Source organism: Corapipo altera, unplaced genomic scaffold, assembly GCF_003945725.1.
Source record: "Corapipo altera isolate COAL_440 unplaced genomic scaffold, ASM394572v1 2b, whole genome shotgun sequence".
Taxonomy (NCBI): Eukaryota; Metazoa; Chordata; class Aves; order Passeriformes; family Pipridae; genus Corapipo; species Corapipo altera.
The window spans coordinates 7750532-7769237 of NW_020884874.1; the positions used below are offsets into that span (position 1 = coordinate 7750532).

General features: G+C 37.9%; 1 protein-coding gene across 5 annotated transcripts in view; it reads right to left on the minus strand.

Moving 5' to 3' along the window:
• Window positions 1-162: 162 nt before the first annotated feature.
• BEND3 (BEN domain containing 3) overlaps window positions 163-18706 on the minus strand; it is a 19680-nt gene continuing 1136 nt past the window's right edge. The window contains exons 1-4 of one of the 5 annotated variants that reach the window (XM_027634194.1): window positions 18534-18552; window positions 10528-10572; window positions 9902-10122; window positions 163-4992 (exon numbers count right to left, since the gene is read on the minus strand). In XM_027634194.1, coding sequence (XP_027489995.1) covers window positions 2719-4992; window positions 9902-10122; window positions 10528-10561 — 2529 coding nt within the window. In that variant the 5' untranslated portion in view covers window positions 10562-10572; window positions 18534-18552 and the 3' untranslated portion in view covers window positions 163-2718. Of the gene's footprint in view, window positions 4993-8796; window positions 8968-9901; window positions 10123-10527; window positions 10573-18132; window positions 18293-18432; window positions 18452-18533; window positions 18553-18706 lie in introns of those variants that run through there. The other 4 variants (XM_027634196.1, XM_027634195.1, XM_027634193.1 and 1 more) reach the window with 4 other exon arrangements.

Below are 18706 nucleotides of genomic sequence, written 5' to 3' on the forward strand. Positions count from 1 at the left end.
AACAGAAAAAGTCTGAAAGACAGAAAAATCTTTTAAAATGGCTCCAGCAAACTGGGATGTTTTTATTTATGTATCTGTCTAAGGTTATATCAGATCTTAGTAACAGATTTTACAGGAAAAAAATCCTGCTCATACTCAAACAATCACCAGACAACATTCCCCTTGTATGAAAAAAATATACCTTTAATTTATTTACAAGACTGACCAACTGGATGAAGTGCCTGTACTTCAGATGCACTGCAAGAGCTTTTGTTAGTGAACTATGTCACTATTTATATGTCTGCATTTTCTTGGTATCAGTTATAAAACATACAATCAAATGAATCATGAAAGGGTTGTGAAGAGTGAGACAAAAGGAATGTACACAGTAATTAGAAGAGAAAAATGCAACAAAAATATTTTTATACTCACTGTCAAAAATGTCATTTTACGAAGTGAAAATTGTTTTTTTCACTACTTTGTAGATAATATGAATGGACTGATTTTTTGACTTAATATCAACATCTATAGTAAAAGCCAGTATGTCTCAAACTTGCATGCTAGCTAGGAACATCTATAACTTGTAAAAAAGTTTAATATATATTGAATTCTTCTGGGAGCTTTGATGTCACCAAGTAGTGAAACATGTATGACATTAAGATAAGAAAATATAATTGCATTTCTTACCTTTTGGCCAGCCATTTGCAACCGCAAATTAAACAGTTGTTAATATCTTCTGTTATTTTATATCTCCCATAAAAGTGCACGTAGAAAAATTTCACAGAGGTTCTAGGTAGCATACAATTACAAGAGAAAGTCTTGGTTTCTGATACATTCAATTTGCTAAATTTATGCACTAAAATGAACAGATGCAGACATTGTGGTATCAGTTCTTTATCTTTGGTAAAATGGTTTCGATTTATTATAGCCGTATTTGCTCTGATATCCATTTTGAGCATGGTCTGCTATTATTCAAACCAACAGGAAACATTTATACGGATATAAACAGTATCAGTAACAGTATCAGTGTGTTACTTAGTACATTCATGACTTTCTTCATACATTCTTTGAGAATGTTACTACCATATGGGCAAAACGAGCAAATGCTACTACCTATGATTTACTCCTGGTTTAATATAATACTTTTACTAGTTCTTGCCATCAGGAAAAACACTTTGTTTTCCTTTTAAAGGGATCAATATGAGTCTACGAACAATAAATTCTAAAAATCTGAAGTAAAAATATCAAATATTTTGTAATTTCTTACAAATGCTAAAATAGAAAATTACACTGGAACTGACTTAAAATTTGCTACTATGACCCATCTAAGTAAACAACAGAAAAGGACCACAAAGAACATCAATAATTACTCCAAGGTGTTCCAGTGATGGTCTGTAAGCAATCACTGTCTTTACTGTCTTAAAAATTCATGTTTGACTCTCTCTCACCATTTCTGTCAGTATTAGAAGAAAAAGAAAGAAAGAGAAAACTGGTTTTAAAGCAGCATTCTCCAGTGACAAGTCATACAGCAAATTCACATTGGGTTCTGGGTGGTCTCTGTTACACTTGAACATATTAATGATGCAAACTTGACCATACCAACCTAAGTTATACATACACAGTTATGTATCCAAATAGCTACTAATTACACTAAAACAATTTGGCAAAGTGAGGGAGTTCAGTATCCCTACACCCAAAATATCCAGACACTGCTGCATTCACGCAAAGGACTTACATTACCACAGCTCATATGTTGGGACCCTGCAACACTGAATTTAATCACAAAACCAATCTTTGTGCATACTTTCTATATATGCAATTCAATATGAGCACACTGGAAACCTTTGGAATCATGATTTTGATAGAAAGTAAGGTCTATAATTTTTCTAAGTTCTTGTTACAGGTCTTTTTGTTGTTGCTGTTACTATTTTACAAACAGGTGATGGGAAGACATTGCATGGATATAGACTTGAGTCTGGTTCTGCTGGCTTTACTCAGACCAGCAATCCTCAGTCACTCCAGGCGTTATGCCAGACAAAACAGTAAAAGAACTCAAAGGGGCAGGATCAAGTTTGTGGTGTCAATATAAAAAAAAATTCACATGGTGTCTGTGCTCACATCTCAATTCTTCAACAGTTAATTCTTGATTTTAGAAACAAAACCTGGGTAACAGTCGAAAATGCAAATGGCACCATTCTGACCCATTCTCTGACACAGTATTATTACAGTACCTCAACATCATGAAGAACACAACAAATGTGAAACTGCAGCTACTGTAGAAGAAAAGTCTAATATTCCAATGATTTCCAATGAACACGGCACTTTCAAATTTAAATTGTTTAGTCAACATTTCAAAATCCAAATTAACAATATTGTTTATAAGGTGTAATGAAAAACTGCCCTTGAAGAGCACAACCATTAAAAAAAAATTCTTTATTATTAGAAAGTGATAGAAAAAGAAGATGCAGAAATGGGGAGTGGAGTAATAGTTTCAATACATGTAATTGCACCAGTGAAAATCATGCTCTCAGTGAGTCATTGATAGCTCTGTCACTGATGGTCTTTACCCATGTACTAAGCCACTTCCCACTGCTGCGGTGCCAACAGAGATGCAACACACACACTGAAATGCAACAAATTTAGTGCCTGAGTGTCCCAGATCCTGAGCACCCTCAGCTCCCGACAGGGCCTTCAGTCTAAACCAAAGTATAATCTTGACAATAATTTATGGTCAAAGTCTTAGCAATTTAAGGAGCCTGTCACTTTTTTTGCTTTCTTTGCTTTTTTCAGTATATCACACTTTTTTCTGTTAGGACGCCGGCATCTTTCATCAATGCTCGGTATACATTCATAATGCCATACTTCCTCCATTTTCTCCACAGGATAAACTGCCTCCACATAATGACGGATCAGTCTCAGTCTGATGGGATCAAGCTGTTTTTTATTACAAGCACCTGAATGGTTGTATTGCAGTCTCAGATTCTCTGGAGTAAAGAGTTCAGGAAAGAGCCTTACGAGAAGCCTGGCAGCAAAGTTGCCAACCGACAGGCTCTGCTGCACTATCTCTCTTACCTCCTTATCAGACAGTAAATACAGAGAAGGCACAGGGAAGTCTGGATTAGGAACAACAAGTTCATCAAGTGGTATCTTGCAAAAATCCTTGCTGCTTCTTTCCGGTGGCAGTGGCGGCCCTTCAAATTCTTCTCGAAACCTCTCAGGGTTTATTGCATAGGTGAGAAATTCCCTCCTGTCAGGCCCTGGCACGTGGATTTTCCGTTGCTGTTGGTATGAGCGCCTTTGCTCTGTGTCTCTTCGTCGACACCTCTCATCAAGCTTCCCAACAAACTCCAATGTCCACACTCTGTCATTCTTTGCTCTGGGGTACAGTATCTGCACATAATGCCGAATTAATTTAATTCTAGTGGGATCGAGCTGTTTCTTGCCTAAAGATCCACTACAGTTGTATTGCTTCCGTAAGTTTTCATGAGTAAATAGTTCAGGAAATAAGAGAACAAGCAATCGAGAGGCAAAGTTGCCTATGGAAAGACTGCTTTCATATATGCTTTTAATCTGTTCTTTATTCAACAGGTAATCTGGGACAGGGACATCAAAATCAGGAGGGGGAAAGTCAAGTTTGTCAAAATCTATGGGTACAAGCCAAATTTTTTTTGACCGCCTGCCAGGTTTTTCATATTCAAAACTGTCTTCCACTTTTATGATTGATACATCATCTGGTAAACTAGAAGAATCGTAACAGTCATCTCTCATCTGATCACATTCACTTCCATCCATATATGTACTTTCAAGCTCATCATTTATGCGCTGAACACACTGCTGCAACCAGGCTTCTTCTTCTTGCACATCTGGAAAGTAAATTTCAGTGTACCTACGGATTATTTGAAGCCGATGAGGATCCAGCAGTTGTTTTCCAGAGTCTCCAAAGCAGCTGTACCTTTCAGCTAATTTTCTATGGTCAAAGAGTTCTGGAAACAGTCTGTGTAACAAAAAAACAGAAAATTCCCCTGGTGAAGAAGCTTCATCTAAAAATTCATTGAGATCCTGAGCATCCAGCATGTAATCTGAGGCAATTACATTACTCCTGTCCAAGGATAAGGCTTCCTCTTGCTCTTTATCCTCCATAAAATGAGAGGATTCGACCTGCTCAGTCTCATAAAAACTGGATGATTGCACATTCTGCTGACTGTTTTCCATTTCCCTTTGAGCCCAAAATCTATTGAAAAAATCGTTGACTTGAGGCAAACACTCCAACTGCCACACAGCTGTATTCTTCACAGAAGGATAACAAACTTCCACATAGTTACGGATAAGCTGCAGATGAAGAGATTCAAGTTTCCTTTTGTTCAGACAGCCACATGCACTGCAGCTCCTGCCAAACTCATCGTCACTGAAGAGCTCTGGGAAGAGCTGGACTAGCAACCGGCAAGCCAGGTCTCCGCCTGATGTGCTTTGATCCATGATTTGTTTGAGTTCCGTAGAAGTCAGCTGGTACTCTGGGGGAGGCTTGAAGTCTGCAACGGACTCTGCTGGACTGACTTGCTTTTTAATTCTGCTAACCTCCAGAGACAACAGGTCAACTTTACTGTGAAGTTGAGTCATATTGGTATTGAGGGTGTTAAGTGTGTAAAACATTTTCTGTATCAAAGAATATATATTTGAGTCTGAATCTGCTGTGGCTGCTGCTACAGCAATGGCTGTGGCCGAGTCTCTTTTGCGTTGGTCGTTCAAAGTCCGAATTTGTGAGGGACTGCTGGGGTTGATTTTTTCAAACAACTCATAAGAAGCAAACTGCTCTGTTCCTGGTGGGTTCTTCTTCTCTGTGATTTTGTGTGAGATGCCATAGAGAGGTTTTTTATAAGATGGAGTGATTATGTCACTGAAAGATTCTTCTTCAGAGAGCCACGTTACATTCGAATTCTTGTTCTTGTTTGGCTGCTCTGCATTTACCTGAGTGGGTGAGCCAGTATCTCTGTTCCTCATGTTTGAAAGGGAGCCCTTCAAATGAATAAACATTGTATTAATAAAACTGCCTTAAAAATATTAGCTATAGATATGTGCCCCTTAAGCAGGCACCGTTACATAAATATGCAAAGTCAAACGTTCTCCAGGGGACTTGTGTTAAATAATCAAAATTAGTAACTTCACTAGGAAAAATAAAAATACAGTAAAGTATTATTCAGGTTTTCTTTTTCTTTTCTTTTTGGCTCATGACTTTCTCCATGGAATAGAAATGCAATAATAATTCTTAGTACTCTCTACCCACAGAGCTCTAAATACTCTCCCAAATTAAGTATCATTAGGCTTCACCTTGCATATGAGGACCTTGGGCTGTAGAGAATTTGGGTGGCAACAAGTCAGCAACAGAGCCAAGAATAGCATCTAGATTTTCTAACTCCTAGTCCTGTGACCTTGCCACTGCCTCCAACAACTGCATTTAATGTTCCAGCACTCTCTTTAGGGTAGCTTTTGAAAATGTCACAAAGGCTATAAAACACAAAAATGATGCTTATTCTCTTCTTTCTGATGTGAAAGGTTTATATACAGCTTTTTAAAAAAATCTTTATAATGGCGCACAACTCCTAAACAAATTCTAAAAATGACTTAATTTTTGAAAGGTATTCTATTTAAATAATAAAAACTTACAGTGAAAAGTACCTTGGTATTATCTTTTTAAAATGGAAGCCTAATATTTCCTTATTTCTGAAATGCAGGGAATTTTAGACTCATGGGTTTATAATTTTCTAAATTATTTACATAAAAACAGTAATGAGCTCTTAAAGAATTAATGTTCTCAATAATTTGTAATTCTTCCTCATTCCTTGAAATGCCAAACATTTTCATCATCTCACAGCAAATATGCAGGGCTTGGGTGTCTGGTTTTGGGGTTTTTTTTGAAACATATAGATACTGCAAATAATTCTTAGGAAGTTAAGCAGGTACAACAGAATCAAAATCCAAGATACATAATTCAAACATGAGAAAACACTCCTATATTTTAGAGATGACTGTACTGAAACATTTTTCTTGGCTTGTTCTACAGAAGATTAATTAGCTAAAAAAATACAGAATTTGCATTCAAGTATTAAAACAGATGAAACACAGACTTGAGGTCTGAGCTGAGCCACAAGAAATTTGAAATTCTAGTGAAGACCCCACTATGTCCCACAGTGAGGAACTTGAATTAAAGTTTCTTTCTGAAAAAAACAGACTGTAACTCATGAAATCAATGTGGTCCCTATGTGTACTCCCACTTGGCATCTACTTATTGCACTGATAAATTGAATCTAATTACTTTTTAATTTCTAATGCAATGTATAGTCAAAAGAGGCTCAGAAAGAACAAGCTGGTTTCTACTCCAAGTTTAGAAACCAGCACTCGAGTAAACTGAAGCGATGTTTCCAAGTTCTGCTCTCACTCACATCATACAACCCTACATACGAAACCTTGTATTTTCACATCCAAAGCTGTGTGGATGAAGAGATGATCAAATGAAAGCATAATGCAAAGGCGATACATTTAGAAGACTGTCCCACTCGTAGTAAAGCACATTTGCTATGAGGACAGCGAGGAACCAGAGGCCTGTAACACCAACAACTGTTAAAGGGTGGCTTTTACTCCAGAGTGGTATGATACACCCTAATTAAATCAGCTCTTTGTGACTTGCAAAATACCATAACACAGACGAAATTGTGAGCAAACTGAGATCCACATTGCTCCCACCTAACTGTAGGCTCCTATGCTGGGACTGAAGTTATCACACACCACCTATAATTGTCAGCGGAAAAACAGTGGTATTTCTGGATGGTAACAGAGCTCCATCAAATAGACATCACCTGAGAGCAGGCCACGATAATGTCCACTGACAATAAACACAGTACTGCTTCCCAGTCAGACACCCAAACTGAATAACAAATTATTTTACTGTTTTAGATCAAAAGTACAAAACAAAATATTTCTTACACAAACAATGAGACCTGCTACCTAAGTAGCTAGTTCTTCCACTAACACTCCTGTTAACAGAGAATTTCCCAAATATTCCTTCACATACAGCATATGACTCATTCAATTCCTTTTCTAATAAACAGCTTGCCATGGGCCATCAGGTGCCTGTCAGTTCTCATCTAACCTCCTGCTGTTTATTTTCTCTAATTAATTATATAATAAAACTTGGCATTGTGGGGATAACTTCTATTAAGGCACACCTCACATGCAACGTCGGGGCAAAGCAATATTAGAATGTGTATTAAAAACCACAAGTTTATTATCCGAAGTATCTTACTGTGCTTTGACAGTGAGACTGTGAAAGTCTGCATTCTCAGTTTTGGACATGATGCTCTGGAGCTCATGCAAAGAACTACAGCAGATCTCTGCTGCAATGGCAGCAGAACTTCTGCCCTTTCACTGATGCAGCTCACAGTGCTTGGATCGAGTTCTGGGACAGATTTGGTTATCTACGTTTCAGAAACAGATAGTCAGTGTTCGGCTAACAGATAACAAAACATTTGGGCCTGTATTTAAGGATTGTTTACTTCAGACGCATTCTTATTTTCCTTCCTTTTGCTTTTAATTATCTTGTCTATAGTTTCTGGGAACAGCACTATCCACACCATAAATACATAGTTGTTTGTAAATTCTCCAATTAAACTAGTATTTAATATTTTTAATTAGTTTTCTGTAACACTGATCTGTAAACATCCCTGTGTTTCAGATAATACTACTCCCATTTAAGATGATCAGCTCTCATGTACAATCAAACAAGAAGCAAAGATATTGCTCTATAAGACTCAATGTACACAAGATAGTGCTGCTTTTTATACTACAATTACACAGTAAGTTTTTATGTTCTAAATATTCTTTGAACATTTACAAAATGCAGTATTTTGGAAAACATCAGCAATACAAGAAATTGTGAAATAGTCTCTCGCACTCTTTCTCAGTCCTAATCCAAGTTTTAAAAGTTGCTTAGTTATTGTTCTGTTCAGTGCTCAAGTCCAGCTAATTTATGACCTTTAATATGCCTAATAAACCAAGTCTAAATATCTGTAAGAATACAGCACATAATATTCTAGTATGTAAGAATAAAAAAATATATATGAGCAAGAAACACAGAAAAATTTTATCAAACACATGAGAACTTCAAAAAGTCTTGCCCATAAATTTTTTAAACCTACAATCTTCCAACTTTTTTTTTTAAAGAAAATCAGGGGAAATTAATTTCTGGTTATACAGTGGCATTCAGAATTTAAAAAAAAATGAAATGTCTTCAGATAGAAAGTAATTCAGTAATATGATCAGCAGCCCAATGAAAAGTACAGCTCTGTTTATATTATACATAGATGTCTATGCAATGTGTGGTAAAAATATACTATGAGCACAACATTCTTGAAAATAATTAAGATTTTGTCCACTGTTTAAATAGAAATAGTTAATGAAGTCACCAATTAAAACAAAGTATTGGTACTAAAAAAGCAATTAACTTAAAAAATGCTGTTAAGATTCAGGACTATTTCTGGTTGGTTATTTAACTAAACATGCTGATTCACTGGGGTCAGCCAAGAATGAATTTTCATCGTTATTGCTGGGTCAATTGCTGATATTATAAGTCCAAAGTTATAATTCATTTAAAATTAAATTTAAAAATTTATTAATGGCAAAGAGGAAACAGTAAAATACAAAGCAAGCACAGTTCAGAGACCATTATAAAGCTCTTTTAAGAATTTGAATGTAAGGAAACAATTGTAAAAAGAAAAAGAGAAAGGAAAAGAAAGAAACCGTGTAATAAGATTAAAATCTACCTACCACAGGCATTCAGGGAAAAAACCAGCCCTGAGAAGTCAGAGAGATGACAGTCAAGAAAAAGAAATACAGAGAGCTATGGCTAGAAAGGAGACATGAAATGTGCAAATACAACTGGCTAGGTAGCAGAACAGCAGAAAAGGATATGTGTGTTAGAGTAGGTCACAAACTAAATATAACCCAGGGCCTGAAGTTATTCAAAAGAGGATGAATTTGAATCTAGGTTATTTTAATAAAGTGCTGAGTGTGAAAAACAGGAGGTCATTATACTGCTTTAGAGGGTATCAGGAGAGATACGACTATCTAACACTGGACACTACTCTTTCAGGACTCTCAAAAGAAGCAACAAAAATATAAAGTGACTCCTGAAGAAGAGCTGAAAAAAGAGAATTTTAGTCTTGGGAAGGAAGGGCTGACTCGTCTGGGAACAGATGATCACTGCTCCCTCTACTAAAAAGAACAAGGACAAAAAGAAACTTGCTCAGTTTTGGAAAAGATTAATTAAAATCTCCCACTGCTAAAGGGGTGAAACACTAGATCAGGATAACTGAAGAGATTGGGCATCTCCTTCACAGCTAGAAAAACATTTGGATTACCACAAGTGGGATGCTGCACTAGAAGTTGTAATACATTCCACTCTTGATATGCTGAAGTCTTCTGCATCCCTGCATTTTTACCTTTCAAATAATATGCAAATTTATACTTGTCTCACTGACATTAAATTTGTGTCACAGAAGGAAGAATTACAGCCCTGATTCTATCACTGAGGATCCAGTTGAAGGTCTGTGTGACATGAGAAGGACTGTAATCAGTCATGCCCAGTTACTCCGAATCACTGCCTGCTCCTACGTTCTCTGACGAACAACAGAAACATACTTCACATGAATGAATTACCCTGTAACTGTATTTCACAAATATGATTGCTCCCATGTTATCTTAAGCCAGTTTGCACCAGACGTGTGCAAACTGACTTAAGATTAGCCACATTTGCATCAAATTCATTATCAATGCAAATCTAGTTAAAAGACTTGCATTGTACTTATAGCAGCAATGAATTTAGCCTAAGAAATATGAACCGAAAAGTCACAGTGATGTATAGAGAAGTCACCTCTTGCGTAAAGCGTCTTTTCTTCACACTGGGTAAGGCATCTGGCTGGCCTCCTGAACCATCACAACCAACTGAGGTCTGTTTCCGTTTGTTGGAATCCTGCAGGCAAGTAACTGCGCCATCCAGTGAGTGTTTCTCAGCAGATCTGGATGCTACTGAGCAGTCTAGAGCTTCATCTTCGTTTTCTTTTTCTACTTTCACATTTTTTTTAGGAATTTTTACTGGAAAAAGAGAAGGTTTAGAAAGATAAAGCACCCTCTCCAGAAAACCATGACACCTTTAATGCAATCTTTTGTGGTTTGTTTCTTCTTATGAAAATGTGTTTTGAAGAGCATCATCATTTTTTATGACTTCTATGATAAGTGTATGTCGAGATCACCCCAAAGTCAAATCATTCAGTTTTCCAGTAAATGACAGTTTCTTCCCTAAAGAAGAATCTAAAGCATAAAGGATGTAGAGTAGAAAATATAATGAGTAACAAAGATAATGGTGCATTTTAGATAGCTTTTTAAGAACCATTAATGTAATTTGTCTTGATCCAAATTCATTCTTTATCAGATGATAAAGGCTTTAATTCAACAAGAGTTTTTGCCTGATCAAAAATGACACCAAGTGTAATATCTTACCTTCATCATCATCAGCGATTTCAGCTGAATTCATCTTCTATCTCACTAAAAAACAAAACAAAAATATGAAAATAAATATCAGCATCTTCTGGGATTAGAAAATACCTACATCTGTTCTTATAATTACTTTTCATCTAGAGGCATTGGGCATTAACAGCCCACAGATAATTTCCAGTCTTTCCAGTCTGTATTTTTTTAACAATTAGCTATTTTCAGTAAATTTCATGGCCATCAACGGACCTGTCAACATGCAAACTACATTGCAGACAACAGACAGCAGTTAGGAAAATATTTAAAACTCTGTTTATTCTTCTGCTACAGAGAAAAGTGTAAATCATTCCAATCTTCTCTATAAAGTATCTTGGCAGTATGTAAATGGAAGTTAACTGTATTAAGCTCTCCACCCTATACAAAGTCACTACGTATTACAGTCAAATGTTTTCATATTGTTATTATGGGTGACACAAAGTCATCACAAAAAGAAAACTCATCATAAACTGTAATAGACATACTGGAGTAACTATTCATTTAAAAATCTTTGATCTTTTGATATGGATTGCATCAATTCAAGCAGAATAATGCAGACAAATCTACGAGTCCTTTTTTCCTATCAGCCTCTAAAAAATATAAGTATTTCTTGGGAGGAAAAACAAATATACGTACCATGCTAGCATGATTTTAGCGTTACTTCTCACGTGAAAAACTCTGTATTTACAACTCTGTTGTAAACAGCTGTATTTCTGAAATACAGTAAACAGCTGTATTTCTGTTTACTCGAAAACTAATTTTGCAAGTTACTCAGCGACAAACATCAATCTCTGAACACGTTCCTGAAAGATATTCTAAATCTCTAGAGATCTACAACGCAAACAACTTAATCAGATCTCACTGACCCTTACAGGGCATGCAGATGCAAACTGACACTCTCAACTGGTAAACTGGTGAGCGGTCACGCTCCGCTCATGTTCATCTACATAGAGTGTTATGTTCACTTGGCCCCACAATATTATTACTTTACAAGTGCAAGTGAATAAAACCAGTCAATCAAAAGTGTACATACAGCCCAGGACTGGGAGTTATAATGAAATTTAAAAGAGAGATGGGGAGAAAAAGAGAATGGCATGGAAGGAAGAAAAGTCTGTACACTCTCCTGAATAATGTTAAATAACATTTTTTTTTAAAATCTTAAGATACTGTTTAAAACCTCCATAAACACTTGAATGCTGTGTAGATATGAATTTTAATTTGTCAGCAATTGATGGCTGTAATGGCAAGTATGAGGTCCCATTTTGGATTAGATTTTGTACGATTGCACTACAATGGGTAGCACCCACACAAAAGATGTATAGAGTTACAAAATCAGCTCATAGTGGGCCACCCTAGAAGCCATAATACTCTTTGATGTGCTGATCTTCCACAGGGCCGCTATATACAGCCTTGTAAAGGGTATCCTCAAGGGGATAACATGTAATTGTCTTCATCATCATGTATAAAAATAAGTCTCTCTCAGTTGGACATAGAGCTACTACAAACCCCTCAGACACCTATTCCTTTTACCACCATAATTCCCTATTTCACAACTTGCATTTATTAATTGATCTGTATACAAATTATGCCAGCTTAACAGCACAATAATCACATCACTTAAACTTCTGCAAACTCTGTAGAGACATAACAGCATGAAACTTAAGTGGCCCACACCAACTTCTAAACCACCTGATAAGCACTGGTATGGGTTAATACCAAGTCTTACTAACTGAACAATATTTATGAATTTAAACACAGCCACTACAGCTCTTTATGAAAAATCCTACAACAGTGTACTTCGTACAGCGCCATAAGAAAGCTATGCTGGACTTTAAGAAAAGCACAAAGTACTAACTGCTCATATTTTGCCCTGATATCCTAGACACATTGATATTTCAGCATCTAGACCTTTCTTGCACCTTTTCATCCTGCACTAGGCTTAGCTCTGAGGGCTGTGGTACAAGATCAATATGTGCCAGTACTCCAGGAGTGTGACACATAGTCTTTTGGTGAGGGCCTGAGGTGACAGTAAGCAAACCTGCTGATACCATTAAAGAATATTCTATAATGGAAATCTAAATGGTTTTCCAGATAATCCTAGGCTGATGTATCAGAGCAAAACACTAAAAAATGTTAAACACAGAGCAAGAAGGGCTACAAAGGTGGCAGTAGGTAGAATAACATAAAATATTTAGGAGGGTATATTTGGAATTATATTTTCTTTCTGACTCCTGCTATTATTGCTATTCAAATAGGAAGAATTCTTAAGGAGAATTCCTCTCAGAGAATACAATCAAACTGGAAGAAGAGAAATGAGGATTTGAAAAGCTACTCTACAGAACTGGAAAAAAGTTAAAACTAAAGCATATACCCTGGTTAACAGTTAACTTTCTGAAGGAGGAAACATCAGGAAGATCGAAGCTATCCTGAACTCAGGTCAAATAACATTAAGTCAAAACATTGTTTCACAAATGTGAAACACAGTGTTATTACTTTTTTTTTAAATTTGAAAACTGCCAGAATACAATTAAAGCAAACAGTCAAAACAAGTATCAGAACCAATGAGGCCTAGAAAGATGGAGTTTCATTCCTGAACTCTTTGGTGCCAAAAAAAGCACAAGCTCCAACTTTTTCCCTTTTAGGAGCCCTAATAATATCTGTCTCCTTATCTAGTTTCCTGTCTTCTTTGTGAGATTTGTAAGAACTCAGGTATTATGAGAAAATGAAGCACATATAACAGCCTCTGTCAAGAGACAGGATTCAATTGCCTCTTGAATCTCCTACCTCACAGCCCCACCTGCTCCCTCAATCAACCATGGGTGCCCACCTTAACCTTAACCTTCTTGATAAACTGCAAAAAAAAAAAACAAAAACCCTCACTTTTTTTTTTTGAGTTACTTTCCTTGTAATTCAGAGAGGCACAGGGTAAGGCAAGCAATCAGGTCCAGCTCAGGAGTATGCACAAGGTTTGGGATGGAAAGGAAGAATTAAAATCTCTCCATATACCAGCAAGCTACTGGCTTGACTCAACCATTTAATCACAGAATAACAGCATATTCTGAGTTGGAAGGGCCCCACATTGAGTCAACTCCCAAGTGATGGCCCATATAGGGATTGAATCCACAACCTTGGTGTTATTAGCACCAACTCAACCAATCTCACGGCCAACAAAACCTTACTTATCATACCACCATCTTGCTTCAAATTTGGCTCACCAGTGAGTAGTGAAGGGACACAGAGATATCAACAGAGCAATTGCTTCCATAGGAAATTAGGGTTTATGAGAAGAGGGAAAAGTCTGAGTCTGTGCCTGAGCATGTCCATGCATGTATGCCTGTCTGTGTAAGGTTAACAATAATTTTGTTGATTGTTTAAAGTTCACTAAAGATAAAACATTTCAGATTCTTTAAAATACTTTCTGCTATGCATCAGTACTTATGAATAATAATTATTGTCTCTTTAAAAGAGGTAGCAGTGTAAAACCTGTTTTGAGGTAGCACTGTGGCCCAGAATAAGCAAAGCTGGAGTAAAAAAAGACCTAAAAGATCTTGGGACAAAGTACTGCAAAAAACAATTGAGAAAGAAATCCATACAGTAAAGCAAACACCTGGCAGTTGTTCCTTGTCATGTTAAGTATACAAAACATATTTCAATCTTTTTCAAAACAGAAGATAAACATACTTATCACCCTCAGCCTAATAATGACTCAATGCTATCTAGAGGACAGCAGTTAGCTAGTTCTAGGAAAGAGTGAATACTCTGTGATGAAGTTGGGAGCCCAGGCCTGCAACTGTGACTGCCAGAGCAACTAGCCTTGGCAGCTTTTTCTTCCTATGATACGGACAGCTGCTGCAGTACGTCCTATTTTCTGGTGAATTCTCTAGAAGGAGGATTCCAAAACACACCAAACACCTACAACAGCAATTATATCAACAGCCAGATCCAAGGAGGTAAGGGAAAGGGAAAGAAAGTAGAGTCCCAGCACAGCTTGGCTGTCACTATTCACCAAACTCCCTTCCCAAAAATCCTGCTCTCCACAGATCCTGCTCCCCCTTCTCATCAGATTAGACAATGAACAAGATAGCTCAGTGAAGGGACTCAACACTCTCTACTTCCATTACTCTTGCTCAGATACATGCCTCTAGGCAAAAAACTTACCAGGTTTTGACACTAAACTGCATGGTTGTATCATTTTGGTTAACAACATTCAACAATGAAATGGTATTACCATTATCATTACCATGGTTAACAGAGAAGCTCAAAGCACAGTGCAATGCTGCAAGTTCCAAAGCATGGAAGAACACATTAAAAACGAGATTTTGGAATGTTTGTGCATTTACTGGTAACTACCATCCTGATGCTGCTTTTGTAAGTAGAGTAAAAATGCGATCCATCTATCAAAAATGCACCTACTTGAAATATGCATTGAAGCCTTAAGGATTTAAAGCACTTGGGTACAAAAGACTTTATGATAAGGGACCAAACTCCAACTCATACTGTAACTGTATTTCAGTCTCATATAATTTAGTATAATGCATATTGGTACTTAAATATAGCACAGAATTGTACCTAGTTCTTCATCCATAAACCAAAACTGAATCACAAGCCTAAGTTAAATCATCCCATAATGTGCATTCTCCTCCTCCTGTTTACCACCTAACAATTACCAATGTGTTGGCCTCGGAGGATGCCTTCGCAACCTGTCTTATGATTATGACCATTGTAAAAGCACAATGCAAAGAGAAAAGATCTCACTGACAATATAAGATGAAGGCAGTTCTCCACCTCTGCAATCATTTTTAAAGAAAGCCTGACTGATCACTTTCAAGTCCTGACTTAAAAAACAAACAAAAAAATTCCACCAGAAAAAAATACAGCTGCTCTGCTGTTTGTAACTACAGAAGTAACTTTGAGCTCCCGTATCTAATGTACTAAGTTCTGACAACTGAAAAAAACAGCATGAAAACCATGAAGAAAAGTATAAAAATGTACACGTGCTGTATGTGAAAAGCAATTCCAATTTCAGAGCACTTGTTAATAATCACAAATGCAAATTAATCATTACCTTAACTAATATACTATACTATAATAACAATAATGCTTGTTATCAGTTTTATAGAAGCTTGCTATTTATAAATTAAATACTTGCATAGCATTGCACTGTTCAGTTCACTAATGCATGGTAAATGTGTAGATGTTGCTTCTTGGATGCACACCATCCCACTAAATATTTTAGCATCTTCACGTAAGTTGGAAGGAATGTCCCTAATTCTACACTATCGACTGTAAGAATGTTATTAAAAATGCAGGGGTTTAGACATTGTCTATTATGTTTATTCTTTGTAAAGCATCACAGTGGTATATTGTTTCATATATAAAACTCAGAGGCTTCAATGAAAAGTATTCTACTTGAGTGTTACTTGCTTCTGAAGAGGTGAACTGTTCTTAACATTTCAGACAAATGTTAATACCTACACATTTGTTAATAACATCAAATATGTGTTTAACAGCATATGTGGAATAAACTGCTCAATTTCCTTGTTTCCAGCATGCAGTAAAAGATACAAGATACATTCCTTAAAGCACAGGTAACTTATGAAATAAATAAATGACAGAAACACCAAAGAAAGCTGATCTTTCAAGGAGATAACACTGGCTAAATTTTACAAGATGTGTACATTGAACTGCTGTTGAACAGCCAAAAGTAGCATCTCTCTTACACAAGCCATCCTGCAACAGGAGTTTATCACAAAATTGCAATGGTATTACACTACGTAATTAGAGTCTGGTTTACCCAGAGCCAATCAAAAGTATTGTACACATATTCATTCTCCGCAAATGAAAATGATCTAGCAGTTAGACACACAGTGGAGAGTCAAATGCCTGAAGTCCTGCTCCCTGTCTCTGGGTCTCTGCCTGTATTTCATAAGAAACACTCACTGGATAAACCACACAAAGCAACCAATGCTTCCCGAGGGAAGCCTACAGTCTTGAAAGCTGGTGTGGTAGGTGGAAGTAGCTCTGTTCCACGCAGCAGGTGAGCAAAGGGCTGCTCTAACTCCCTGGTAATAGTGTGAAATTCTGTTCCTCGTGATGTTTTGGAAGACCGATTCCTACGTAACAGTTCGAAATCATGAGAGGAAGCAACCATTCTCAACACACAGCCCTGCGGTCCCAGAGGCAAAAAGGACTGGAGGTACGTGCCCTTTGCTCAGGCTGCCCAGGAGCTGCCTCCTGTTCAGGGTGCGTGCTCCCTTCCAGGCTGTCTTTTGGAAAGCTCTCCTGCTGGGCTGAGAAGTAAACCTAGAGAACCCTGAGTTCTGAGTTCTCCTTTGGGAGGCAAGTAATCTGCATCTTTTACTTCCTAGCTGTAGCATTGGGTTCAATAATTTCAATATTGCAATTATCCTCAGGGTACATTTGGTTCCTCCAATTTGTAAAAAACAATGCAACTCCAATTCAACTGAATTACACATAAATACCACTCCAAGGCTGAGCCAGAAAATGTATTTTTTAGAGGCAATATTTGCCTTTTGTTCAGATACTGGCCAATGATTTGACTTTAAATGTTACACAATTTTGACAAAGCCTACCAAATTTTGAAGGGGTAGAAGACTGAAGAAGTCTGACACGTGAAACCACCTTTATAAAAAAAATCCCAACAAAACAGATAACCAATTTCAAATTGACTATGCATTTTAAAGAAACTGTGAAATATGCGTGTTGTCTTGGTTAACTGAACAATGAGAAAAATGCAACTAAACAATATAAATAACACCAAAAGCAGATGCTTTCTATTCTATTCATTTTGAGGTAGTAGGGTGCTGCTACTGAGTGACCCAAGAGTGCAGTTTTTGAGTAAAATTTTTTCTTGATATCTAGTACTGACACTTGAAATACTAAATACCTTAGAAAACAGCGTTCCAACATTACAAACACGTTCTGACTACAAATACATGTATAACGAGTTCTAAAACTAAGAAAAATATTTTTAAAGAACCAGCAGATGTTGTTGGAAGCACTACTCTTATGGACAATAACAATCCCTATATTTTACATATTTTGAAAACCTCCTTTGCTGCCCTGGGGAATAGGACAGGAAGCCTCAAGCCTCCACGGAAGCCAGCCTGCAACAAGGGCATTTTGCCAACAGGACTTAGAGGGCATGTTCTTAATTTGGGTCTTTTAGATTTTGTTGTCTTCAATACCTTCCTCTCTCCTGTTTCATCCTTTGCTTTTATTCTAAAATACTGTGAAGACAATTTAAAATTTCCTCCAAACTGCATTCAACTTTCTTTTTATCCACTGGACTTACCTAAGCTATGAAAATACTTGGCAAAGATAAAAATTTTAGTTCGTCCAATGCTGAGTTTGATTTAGTAGGAGAGAAGATGAAAATGTATTAACATATACCGCTAATTATTTGTTTTATTAGATGTAATCATTCAAGTAAATTCATTATCTGATAACCAGGTATTGGCCAGAAGCAGGGAAAAGGTTTTTCTTTCCCTGTTTAAATGTCTCTGCCCCAAGGGTCAGGCATACACTGCATTTATAGGTGGCAGCGACAAACCCTACTTGCACTTCAATCCAAAAAGCTCTGGGACTGCGTCAACGCTATGTGGAAGCCGTCACATGGCTGCTGGCCTGCCGCCGGCTCGCATTCTGCTGGTTCAGAGTTTGTTCCCTTCTATTTACAAAAGGTTGTGTGGACACACCGCAGGGAAAAGTAGGGTAGAGGCAGGGGGTGATCTGGGATGGGACAGCGGGCAATGACCCGGGTAAAAGCAGCGGGCGGTGATGTGCGCAGGGGTTAGTGGGCAACGACGAGGGCAGGGGCAGCGGGAGGTGTTTTGGGTGCAGGCAGCGAGGGGTGACCTGAGCAGGGGCAGCGGGAGACGGTCAGCGGGAGGTGCTCGGGGCAGGGGCGGCACTTCCCCCGCACTGCCCCTCCCCGGCCCCCTCAGCGCGTGACCCACCCAGAGCCTACACGAACTCCCGCACAACCGCCCCCCGGACGCCACGCGACCGGCGGGCCCGTGACGCCAGCCCCGGCTCCCGCGGAGCGCTCGCGCGGCGCCCGGCGGGTCCGTGTCGGGTCCGGGGAGCGGTGCCGGTGCCCGGCGGTGCCCGCGCGGCCGAGGCTCCCCCC